General features: G+C 42.3%; 1 protein-coding gene across 2 annotated transcripts in view; it reads right to left on the reverse strand.

Moving 5' to 3' along the window:
- Window positions 1-5,089, reverse strand: part of camsap2b (calmodulin regulated spectrin-associated protein family, member 2b) — a 64,815-nt gene extending 59,726 nt beyond the window's left edge. For both annotated transcript variants that reach the window (XM_081375470.1, XM_081375469.1), the window contains exon 1: window positions 4,492-5,089. In XM_081375470.1, the coding sequence (XP_081231596.1) occupies window positions 4,492-4,654 (163 nt within the window). In that variant the 5' untranslated portion in view covers window positions 4,655-5,089. The remainder of the gene's footprint in view (window positions 1-4,491) is intronic.
- Window positions 5,090-12,659: the final 7,570 nt, after the last annotated feature.

Raw genomic sequence — 12,659 nt, forward strand, 5'->3', positions numbered from 1 at the left:
TTTAGTATGTTAGTCAACTAGTACACTAATAAGTGTACTTATTTAAAGCATGACAAATGATTATTATCATAAATGTACTTTAAATTAAAACTTTTTATTTTTAATTATTACAAAGTGCACTCTTTGAAAGTGTACTTAAGTGTGTTAAGAAAAACAGCCATGAAGGTGTAAGTATACTTAAGTAGACTAATATTACTTATTTCAGTAATATGTTGTATGTGAGGGATTATCCATGGCTAGCTGTGCATTGAACAATTTTATGCATGAAAAAGAAACACCCTACGTGAAGCAGAAATTGTTTAATGCGCTGTTAGCCTTGGATTATCCTGCTTATACCATGGTCATTTACCAGCATATAACAAGTGTTATTGATGTTTTCAGTGCAATATTTGACTGGAAGGGTCAAAATGATGGTTATTTTGTCAGTTTAGGCTCGTTAGATCTAACATTCTGCCACCTTTAATTTAGACAGAGATAAAGTAGTGCTGTAAGATTACATTTATTTGAATTAATGAATTATAGCATTTATTTGAATCAGAGAGAGAGAGAGAGAGAGAGAGAGAGAGAGAGAGAGAGAGAGAGAGAGAGAGAGAGAGATGCATGTGTGAATTACCTGCATCTGTGCAGCATCTTTTATACTAGTTTTAAAGACTTCAAAAACATCAATGTTACCCCTCTTTTCTGAGAAATAGGCCTATAATGTAGCGATTCAGTAACTAAATCATTTTTATTTCTATAAGAAAATACGATAAAAAATGATAGTGGGGGGCGGTGCCGTGGTGGGCAAGTGATGTGTTGCAGCTGAACACTGTAACACCGACTATTGTAGCTAACCTATCAGTCACGTACACGCGCATGGTGCACTGATGATGAAACGCGCAAATAAGTAATTTGGGAAATTTAGGAATTAAGTTGTCTAAAAATGAAGAGGTCAATAGCTGATTACCTTAAAAAAACTAAGTGTGGAGGGTGAGGACGCTGGTTGAAAGGACGAGCCAACAAGCCAGCATACAGACTCAGACACAACTGATGACGAAAGCACAGGTGCGCACAGGTTGATTTGATTTGTTTTTAATCAAACATTAAAAAACATACATTTTTTTTATAGTTTCTTTATGGTTTTCATTTGATAGTTAAAAGATTAAAACATTTCGCCAACATGAGGTCTTGTCACTGTCAGTCTTTTTACATCAGTGCAAAACTAGGGTATGCAGATTAAGACAACTATCAGCATGCATTGATTAATCCCATGTAGCAAAAGGAGGGGGGGGGTGCAACCAAATCATGCGACCAACTGAGAACTGAGTGGAAAGTTACGCTGGAACACTGTGGGAGTGTTGCACTAAGATTGGTCCTGAGAGGCATTTAACTTTTCAGGAGGAAGATGGCCTTTTAAAGGGGTGGTTGATTATGATTTCACTTTTCTAACTTTAGTTAGTGTGTAAAGCTGCTGTTTGAGCATAAACAACATCTGCAAAGTTACGACGCTGAAAGTTCAATGCAAAGGGAGACCACAACAAACGGATGGTAAGGACTTACGTTACACAACATTCCTCCCGGGTTTGTGACATCACCGATACAGAATATGCTAATCAATGACTAGAACAGGGGTGTCCAAACTCAGTCCTGGAGGGCCACTGCCCAGCAGAGTTTAGCTCTAGCCTGCCTCAACACACCTTCCTGGAAGTTTCTAGAATGCCTAGTAAGACCTTGATTATCTGGTTCAGGTGTGTTTAATTGGGGTTGGAGCTAAACTCTGCAGGACAGTGGCCCTCCAGGAGCAGGATTGAACATCCCTGGACTAGAAGATAACCAAACATACGCTACATAAATTCATCAACTAACCATTCAGAAATGTTGTCTACATGTTGTCACTTCTTCTTGAGTCTCTCCATCTTTGTCTGACTCCGGTTTGAACATAAAAGGCTAAAAGTTTTTAAAGTTTTCAGTGTGTGTCTGTGTGAGGTAATAGGCCTATGTCACACTTCCTGCTTCCGGAACGCGGAGTAGGGATTCAGAACTTCCGGTCAACAGTGTTTCTCGATAAGGATTTAGATTATCAGCCATAATGTCTAAACCATCCGAGGTAGACTGACCACACAAGCTATGAGTTTGTGAAACGAAGGTTTTTGCTCCTGTAGAAGCTATAAGTTCGTATGAAATCAACATTGTTTTAAGAAAAACATGTTTTAACCGCGATCTTATGAAAAAAAACTATACTACCCACAATCCTAAGCGTAGCAGCAAGCTGATTGGTCCAACTCGCTGTTACCATAGAAACGTTTACCTTACTGGCGAACGGCCCGCCGCTGTTGTTGTAGTGCACCGGGTTGCTCTGCGTTTGGACGTAGACAGCCACACCTCAACTTTCACGCTTTTCCACTTGAGAGTTTTCATTTACCATCCGAATCACATCGTCATATGTGACTTCAGGCAGGTTGCGGAGAGATTTGGTCCAGCAGTATCTATCGCTAACCGGAAGAGCCGTATCCCTACTAAAAGACGTACTTCCGGTCTTCAATTTTTTCGTGACATAGGCCTATAGGAGCTGCTAACACAGGAGCTCTTGAAGCTCTGCCCTCTGTGCTGGGAGCAGCAGCTCATTTGCATTTAAAGGGACAGACACAAAAACAGTGCGTTTTTGCTCACCCTCAAAAAGTGACAATTTTAACATGCTATATAAAAATATATGTGGGGTATTTTGAGCTAAAACTTCACATAGACACTCTGGGGACATCAGAGACTTATTTTACATTTTGTGAAAATGGCATTATCTGAAGTATACTACTGAATGAAGTGTACATTCAATACAATTAAGCACACTTCTTTTTCACAAGGGCTGCTATGTCCAAAAACAATGATAGTAGGCTACCAGAGTAGTTTTAGTTAATGTCACTGTCAGCACTAAAATAGGGGATTCAGAGACATCTGCAATAGAGATCATAGTAAATCCATGCTTTATCAACCACATTAGAGTTCATGTACACAAGCAAAAAAGCTTTTTACACACATACACACACTTCTGTCAGGGGCAGTCTTCATCTTGGCCCTGTTGCATTGCACTCCACAGGCGTCTCTGTTGTGGGCGCTCTAGCAATAAAAGCCACATTACTTTATGTCCAGTTGATTGTCTGTGTTTATGTTAATTCCAGAATCCTCCATAGGGAGTTATTTTGGAAAATTCAATCCTATTACAGTGTGCAGAAGCGGGGAATCTGCTTTGAGCATTTATTATGGACTGTGGGGACGGACACAGAGCCATAAGCCATTCTGTGGCCTTTCATGAGTCTATGCAGGGATCTAGGCTAATGATTTCTGCAGACTTGGAAACAGTTACCACCATGTAGATTTTTGTCAAATTCACTATTTTTAACCTCTGTTTACTGCACTCAAAATACCTTAAAATTACAGATTTTGGCCTGATTTCACAGACAGGGCTTAGATTAAGCCAGGATTAGGCCTTAGTTCAATCAGGACATTTAAGTATTTTTTTTAAACATGCATTAGAAAGAAAAAAAAACATGACTGGTGTGCATCTTGAGACAACTCAATGACAATGACATGTTTTAATTTATGCCAGTGCAAGATGCTTTAGTTAAAACAGTTTAAACATGCATTTTAGTCTGGGACTAGCTAAGCCTTGTCTGTGAAACAGGGGGTTAAACTTTTAATCTTGTTTATGACTCCTAAGAGAACAACATTGTTTAAGTAAATTAGTTAATCAATTCTCTCCTCAAAATTTTGTAACCCATTAACAAAATCGCTCCAATAAACGTATGTTGTCACTTCTTTACTCCAGTCAACAATTCTCAAGGTAGATTTATTTTTAAAGTCAATTTCGATATAGGCCTATACATACTTTAAAGATAAAAAAAAAAATAAAAAAAAAAAAATTTTACTGCCAAGCAGAAAAAAAGATGGTTGATTGAATGCATGGTAAGCAATAGCGAGGCATGTTGTCATTCTATACGGGCGGGGTAAGTTGTCACAATGTGGAAACTGCCATTCAGATAATGTTAACAGTAACATAGTTAGGAAAGACCAAACAATTACTGAAAGGGTATATTAAACATGGGGATTTCAACCTTTTAAATGCTAGGTGCAAGGGACCCATCCTAAAAATGTAAAAGACATCTATAAAGTATTTATCCAGTGAAAAATTAATACTAGAAATATCTAAAATAGGCTATTATTTTGAAAATGTTTAGTTAATTTTAATTAGTATTTACAATATACTCATTATAATAATGTATTTATTTACACATTTAATTATTTATTTTATACACATTGATATAGTTATTTACTTTAATCTATTTAAATATAATATTTTATTATTTTTATCTTTTTTCCCCTGTAAAGATTTACAGGAACCCACTTAGGGCCCCAATTTAAAAACCAGTGTATCTAAGCAATTAAGATGTATTGCCCTTATTGTGACAACTTTTGCCAGCACTAAAAATATAGATTTTCAAACCTTCAAGCGCCACCTACCAGATCCAAAGGCTTTGGCGATGAGCCACGTCAAACTGCAGGATATCTTGGCCCTTGTGAAATCATAGTGATCCACAGATTTGATGGTCGGCACGATGAACATCCTCTTGCTCTCCTTGATCTCTGCGGCATCACCCATCTTGACATCTACGCGTGGCTGCATCACGTCCCACGGGACTATGAGATCACAGCGGTGGACGACATTCCCATGCTCAAATATGATGAGAAATATAACGGATCGGCCCAAACGCTCGTGCAGTCCAATAATCCTCCTCTCATATATTGATTATACACACGAAAACAATCCCAACTGCATCCCCCAGCGCCGGATTCAATATCCAACAAGCGATTCCAAGCGTCTGCGGTAGTTCTCATCCGTTTCCCGGCATTATATCCTTAAGTTCGTGTAACGTTAGATGACAAAAATCAATATTTCATAGGTGACACATGCGCCATGATGAGGGATGTCACGTTTAATGGCGAGGAGAGGCGGTCGATGAGTTCACTGTTTTGTGTCATGATTTCTCCTCTTCTTTAACTTTTGTAACTGTCCTTAAAATCTCTTCTTCTCCCTGCGGTCCGCCTGCCGCACTGGCCTGGAAAAAAAATGGGAAAGAAGAGTGCGCATGCGCGAAACGCCCAGACGCAGACAAGCACTGCTGGCTGAGGTAGATTCATGCAGCTGTTAAATAAAACGAGTTTTTACACACCTCATCTGTTTTATTACTTATCTACACTATTTTCTATTTTACGCATCTATCCTTTTAGCTCTGTAAATATAATCAAACTGATAAGCTATGTATGTAGGCTAGGCTGAATAAAAGAAAATCTGATCATATTTTGTTTTTGTTTTTTACTGTAGGCTAATGTTGCTACAATTTTTTGCGTTTAACTTGCTGTGAATTTTAAAAATGGAGATTTCAGATACATTTAGACTAATAAATAGTGCCTCAATTTACCCGAATTGTGTGTGTGTGTGTGTGTGGGGGGGGGGGGGGGGGTATGTTTAGGATTGAAGAAAGATTTCCTTTGAAACTCATTTTCACTCAAATTGCTAATAAACTTAATTACAAAAAATGGCAAGTATCATGAAAAATGAAATTTGAAATGGTATTTTCTTGTAAAACATTCTCCTATTATCTGTTTTATTTACAACAGTTGTTGTGCACGCTATTCATTATAGCAAATATAAATTTGTCTAGCCTATATTTATAAATGTTGTAGTATCTGTTGGTGTTGACTCACATTGAGTGATATGAAAAGAAGAAATGGAAAGAGACTGCATCCAAACAGACGAATACCTCTGAACTTGTCAATCAAATAATCAAAAATGATTTTTGATACAAAACCTTCAGTTGTTTTTCTAAATGTATTAGCATGTTCAATCAATAAAATAAAATAAAAACTAATTATATGAATATCCTTTGAGAATGATAAGGTGGAGTAGCCTATTAACTGTGACATTTACAGAGTAGAGTCCAAACTGTGTGATGTTGAGGCAGATGTAAGTCTTGTATTAGCAGCAGGAGTCATGGATCGGCTCTCTCAGACAGGAAGGGGTGTGACTGTGGCGGCTTCTGACTATCAGCTCTGAAGAATAGCTGTAATTACTGCCCTCTACCCACACACACACACACACACACACACACAACCCTTTCATCAAACACACACTCACACTAGCCTTTCATATGTGAGGGAGCGAGGCTCCTAGTTCTCAAGCAAGAATGGAAGTCAATTATTGAGAGAGAGAGAGAGAGAGAGAGAGAGAGAGAGAGAGAGAGAGAGAGTTCCAGATGTGACTGAAATCTCTCAGCTAATTTTAGCAGTTGGCTTCTACTCATTGTTAAAGCTCCTGACCCTGTTTGAATGATATTACACCCAGTATGTGCACTAATTCAATTGTTAAAAGACGTCTTGACTAAAAATAGTTAACTGATAATTAATATATTCACTCTCACTAAACTGATGATGACCACGTGTTTGTGTTTTTCCATTTCAATGTCAAATCTGTGCCAACTGTCCACACCACAGGGTCCACACAGAGTAATGTCGCCCTCTATCGGATTTATACAGCTCGTAAACATTAGCTGGAAAAGACGAGAGGAGCTTTTCTTGAATTATCTGCAATCTAAACATGTTTAGGGACAGCTAGGCTAAGTGTTTTTTGCCTCGTGGCTTTCCCTTTTAGGGTATGCTATAAAAACAAGAACAACGAAAACTAATGAAATAACTAATAAATAACAAACATTTATAACATTAGATTTAAATTCTAATAAACTAGGCTACTAATTCGCTTATCCTGACACTTATATCGCATTATGACGCGTTATATTACATCAACAGCAGTAGGTTGAGCTGCGTTGTTGTATTTCTACCACTAGATGACAGCATTCATTTATTCTAATCATGCAAAGGTTTTTTTTCTTTATTGTTTGACTACAAAATTAAATATAGTGAACGCCCTATCACCCCTCCATCCATCTATCCATCCATCTATCTATCTATCTATCTATCTATCTATCTATCTATCTATCTATCTATCTATCTATCTATCTATCTATCTATCTATCTATCTATCTATCTATCTATCTATCTGTCTGTCTGTCTGTCTGTCTGTCTGTCTATGACCGTCTAGTTTACATATGTGTGTGTGTGTGTGTGTGTGTGTGTGTGTGTGTGTGTGTGTGTGTGTGTGTGTGTACCATGATCACACACACACACACACACACACACACACACACACACACACACACACACACACAGTGATCATGGTGAAATAAAACCAAAACAAAGCAAAATCAGCCATCTGATTATATAAAACATGAAAAAGGTGAAATAATAATTGACCTGTTGAACTGAAGCTGTTTTTCCAGATATAATGACGTAAAATCTTTTTTTTTCTTCTTGTATTTAAATGATGGTGTTTCAAGTAATTGAAGACAACCAGTCCCTCATAAACATTCAGGAATGTGATATGATTGCGAACATCAGAACCTTTGATTATTCACATGACGTTCAATTCAAAGTGTGCGCCATTATCATGCTAAATGCTACCAGCCTCATCCAACCCCCCAAAACCACACACACATAATGTGCTGCATATTTCATACAAAGATGCCTTCACGCAAAAACACAACACAGGCTGTGTGTTTCCCACTGCATACATTCACTGACCCCCATCCCGACAGGCCCTACACCCACCCATACACAGATGAGCCCCGTCCTTCATGAAGCAGCACACAAAAGGACAGTTCAGGCCGTCGCTGCTGTCTGTATGTGTGTGTGTATGCAGTGCAGTGTGTGCTTTTTGCTCTAAGCTGCCAAACTGCTTCCAGATACGACCCAGCTGACGTCAACGCCCTGTTATCGCAGATACTCCCTCTGTTTGCCCACAGTATGTAGCTGTATATTTCTATAAGCCCTGTTAACATTCACAAGAGAGAACTGTTTCATTTGAAGCATTTGAGGGAGGCTGTTATTGAAGTGCACAAGTCATAACCTTATCTTTTACTTATTTTGGGGCATACATTGATATATTGACATAAACCCTTGAATTTCTGTCAAGCCAAAAGTATTAAATAATATAAATATATCAAGTTTATTATAAATATATAAGTATATTAATATACAAAATAATATATTATTTAAATAGTAATTCCTGTTTTGGCAAAGCTGAATTTTCAGTGTCACATGATCCTTCAGAAATCATTATAAATTTGCTGCTCAAGAAACATTTCTTATTATTATCAATGTTGAAAAAAAAAAAGTTGTGCTGCTTAATATTTTTTCATGATACCATCATTTTATTCAGGATTCATAAAGTTGAAAAGCATTTATTTAAAAATAGAAATCTTTTGTAACATTATAAATATCTTTACTGCCACTTTGATCAATTTAATGCATCCTTGCTGAATAAAAGTATTTATTAAAAAATTATATTTTACTGACCCCATATATTGGGACACTTTTTCCATTGAGATGACTGGGAAAAAGTGTCCCAATCAAACTGAATTCACCCCATTTACACACACTGTACTGTAGTAATTTTTATTAGAATAAGAATTAAGCATTGAGCATAATGGGAATTATTTCACACACAAAAAAATATCCAGATGTATTACAGTAATGACAATTTAGAGGGAAAGATGTTTATTTCTCATGAAAAATTAAGTCATAAAGAAAAATAAATCAATAGGCTATTCAACATATTTTTTTTAAATATTATTCTTGTTTCTTTGTTTTTTTTTCATCTATATATGTTTTAATATTCTGATCTGCAAAGCACTTTGATTTGCATTTAATAAAAAGTGCTATACATTTTAATAGATATGCATCCTATGGTAGACAAACAATGCATTGCATTTTTTGTGCAGAAAGTGAAGAGAATAAAAAGGAGGCAGAGTGAGTATGGCGGACGGGATCACTCTTGTGCTTGGGTCACTGTGAGGTATTTTTAACACACACAGACCTCAAGGCTGTAGTTAGAGGGTGGGGTCACGTCGGCCTGTGCTTCCCCCACTGGCAGCACAAACCTGTATTTATCTGAATAAAATCCAGAGGGGAGTCTGGACCGTATGCCCTGAGTTTATCTTCTCTTAAACGCAGTGACTTTGCAGTAGTGACGCAGAAACCGCACTGAATCTGGCTTGTTTTTTGTAATAAAACAATAAGAGATTCCACCATACTCCACACACCGTCATAAGCTCCACCATCTTGAAGGTTTAGCAATTTAAAACGTGCAGGAAAACAAGTAATGCACTTCAATCCAGCTTTTCTATTACAGTACTATAAAATGAAGAGTTCAAATAGGCTTTTTGTGTTTCTACCCCATTTACCCTCTTCCGAGATATAATAAATATGGTTAAAATTCAGATAAACACTTTTTTTTTTTTTTTTTTTTAGCTGGAGTTTCCATTTTAGAATCTTCTTAAAGTAATTAATAATTAACCTCATATTTTAAGTTCAGTCAAGAAATTTACAAAAGAAGTTGCAGCATATACGTTCACTGGGGGGGGGGACGTGCCTCTGCATAATTTAAACTTATACAATTCACTGCAGTTTCCAGCTGAAATGAACACTAGTGGCAGTAAAACACCAACAAATTTTATTCCTTTTCAAACAAATGATAATTACAGGGGCCGTTTATCGAATAATTAAGACTTAATACCGCAGTTCCTTGCAAAATACTATTTTCAGTAGCTAACCTAGCTTTGTACTTGTGATGCTTATAGTTCGGGTACGAGTTCAGTGAAACGCTAGTCACGATAAAAGAGCAGATACTTGTAGAAACAAGTTGAAATTACATGGCTACTTCAGCAAATGTGTTCTCTTACGAGAGGTTCTCTCGTATTGCGTAGTTGCTTACGATACGGGAAAACCTTTCTTTATCGAGATACTGAAGCCAAAAATTATCCTTAATTTTTATAATCTTGTCAACGCAGTGCGGCAGCCTGCAGACCTAGGGCAAGCTAACTAGCGTGCCCATTGGCTGCCCTGCGGCAACTGCAGCAGCCTACCGCTGAGCCCTTGGCGTGACGTCACGACCAATGAGCGCGCTTGGCGCGCTTAATGCGTCACAGCCCGCGAAAAAGGGGTGTGGCTTAGCGTATATAAACAGGGCTCGGAGGCTGCTTCTCTGATTTCTGTCTTTTCAGCGAAGCTCTTCGCATCGCTGCTCTCTGAGGAAGCCGCCGTCGAAACAAGCGACCAGCACGCCGAGGATCTCAGCCTGAGGACGCCGGCCGCCTTCGCCGCCTTCAGCTTTCCCTGCCTGCTTCGCTATCCGGCGATCATATCCTTTACTGCTCTGTGTTGTATGTGTTTGTGTGTTCGCCCCGCGACACACTTTTGCATCTAAAAGAGCGCGTTGTTGCAAATGCCTCGCTCATCCTGTGGCTCGTGCAGAGCCCCGCTCAGCGATGGAGACCGCCACGTGGTTTGCGCTCTCTGCCTGGGCTTCGACCACGCAGCCCGCGTCCTCTCCTCGGGCGGCTGCGAACAGTGTGAGGACTTGCCGATGTCGACCCTGCGGGCTCGACTCGCCATGTTTGACGATCCTCCACCTTCCCCGGCTGCCTCTTCAGGGCCGCGTAAGAAGAAACGCCGCTCTCAAAGGCCTCCCGAGCCGGTGGTTATAGCTGAGCGCTCACCGGAGCCCCTCCCGCGAGCCTCGCTTTCTCCTTCTCCCCCGCCCTTCACCGACGCGCAGCGGCCGGCTACTACCCGCACTGCCGTCGCCTCAGGGGATGAAGCAGATGACGCCGCTGACAGCTGCTCTCTGCTTGCTTCGGACAGCGAGGAGTGGTCGGGCTCTCACCGCTCCGCCTCCTCGACTCCTGAGTCTGGCAGGTCCCGCTCCAGTGTCGACGCGGAGCTTATCCGCCTCCTCACCAAAGCGGTCGACCGACTGGGATTGGACTGGTCCCCACCCAAGGAGCCCGCGCCTAACCGACTCGACGGGTGTTTTCTGCCTAGCCGCCGCCAAGCGCCAGCCTCTAGGTCAGCACCCTTCCTGCCTGAGCTCCACCAGGAGCTATCGAAGTCGTGGAACGCGCCCTTCTCCGCTAGACTCCGCTCGTCTGTCTCCTCGGCTCTCTCCCAGGTGGACGGGGCCGCCGAGAAAGGCTATACCGGCATCCCTTCCGTTGAGGAAGCGGTGGCAACGCACCTTTGCCCGCCGTCTGCTAGATGGCGCTCAAAGTCTGCCCTGCCGTCTAAAGCCTGCAGGACCACATCAGCTATCGCCGGCCGCGCATTCGCCGCCTCCGGCCAAGCTGCTTCTGCCCTGCACTCGATGGCTGTTCTTCAGATCCTGCAAGCCGACCTCCGCGAATTGGACGAGAAGGGCTCGGATCATACAGCCTTAACAGATCTGCGCAGCGCGACGGACCTTTCGCTCCGTGCTACCAAGACCGCTGCACAAGCCATCGGCAGATCTATGGCCGCGCTCACCGTCATCGACAGACACTTATGGTTGACGCTGGCGGATATGAGTGAGTCAGAACGCGCTGTTTTCCTCAACGCCCCGCTCTCGCCCACCGGCCTCTTCGGCCCTGCGGTCAGCGGGATTGTGGACCGCTTCTCTGAAGTGCAGAAGGCGTCGCAGGCTATGAATCTCTTCCTGCCTCGCCGCTCGAGCCCAGCCGCAGGCCGCTCTCAAGCTCAGCCTCCTGCGCGCAGCTCCACACAGCGCTCGTCTCGGCCACCAACCACTTCGCAGCGACGCCAGGGCGGCCGCCCTAGGTCGCGCTCGACCAGCCGTCACAGACCGCCGCCCCCCCGGGGTCCGCGTCCCAAGATAACGCTGAAGTCTGAGCCCGCGAAGTCCTCCTAGCACCCGCAGGGAGGAAGAGATGGCTGAGTCCCGCTGCGGCCGGACCGCCATCAAAACGCCCAGCTCTGTCAGTCCCCTCAGTGCAGGCTACTGCAGCAGCTTACACCGCAGCCAACGAGCCAGTAATACCACTCGCTCGCCTGCACACAAACGCCGTTTTTACGGCGGCCCAAATAAATCTCAGAAAGAGTGTAAATTCGGGCTTTCCGGCTCCGGCCGAAGGTGTTGTAAGTGTAGAAAATGTGCCCACTCCCACGTGCTCACTGCTTCACACAAACACGGTCCCCATGGTAACGCGTTCAGAGCGCTCTCTCATAAAGCGGTCACACGCCGCTCGAGTAATAAGTGTAGTAAATGTGCCCACAACTCTGTGCTCACATCTACCTGTAACTCGCTCTGCCACTCGGTTACCCCGGGCAACAGCGGCTCAAGCCGAGGGTGTTATAAGTGTAGAAAATGTGCCCACTCCCATGTGCTCACTGCTTCACACGAACAGGGTCCCCATGGTAACGCGTACAGAGCGCTCTCTCATGAAGCGGTCGCAAGCCGCTCGAGTATTAAATGTAGGAAATGTGCCCACAACCTTGTGCTCACACCTACCCGCTGCTCGCTCTGCCAGCCAGTTACCTTGGGTCACGGACCCTCTAAAGCTCCCAAACACTGGCCGTGTCATAAGTGTAAACCCTGCGCCCGCTCACGAGCACGCGCACTCACTTGTAGACATTATAATCCCCACGCCACTCTCGCGCCTGGGATGTTTGACAGCAAATCACGCTCCATCCGATGGGACCGAGCTACTGAACGCTGTACAGTCGGCCAATACTGTTTACCAGCC

The sequence above is a fragment of the Scardinius erythrophthalmus genome (genome assembly GCF_964197995.2).
Source record: "Scardinius erythrophthalmus genome assembly, chromosome: 9".
In the NCBI taxonomy this organism is placed as follows: Eukaryota; Metazoa; Chordata; class Actinopteri; order Cypriniformes; family Leuciscidae; genus Scardinius; species Scardinius erythrophthalmus.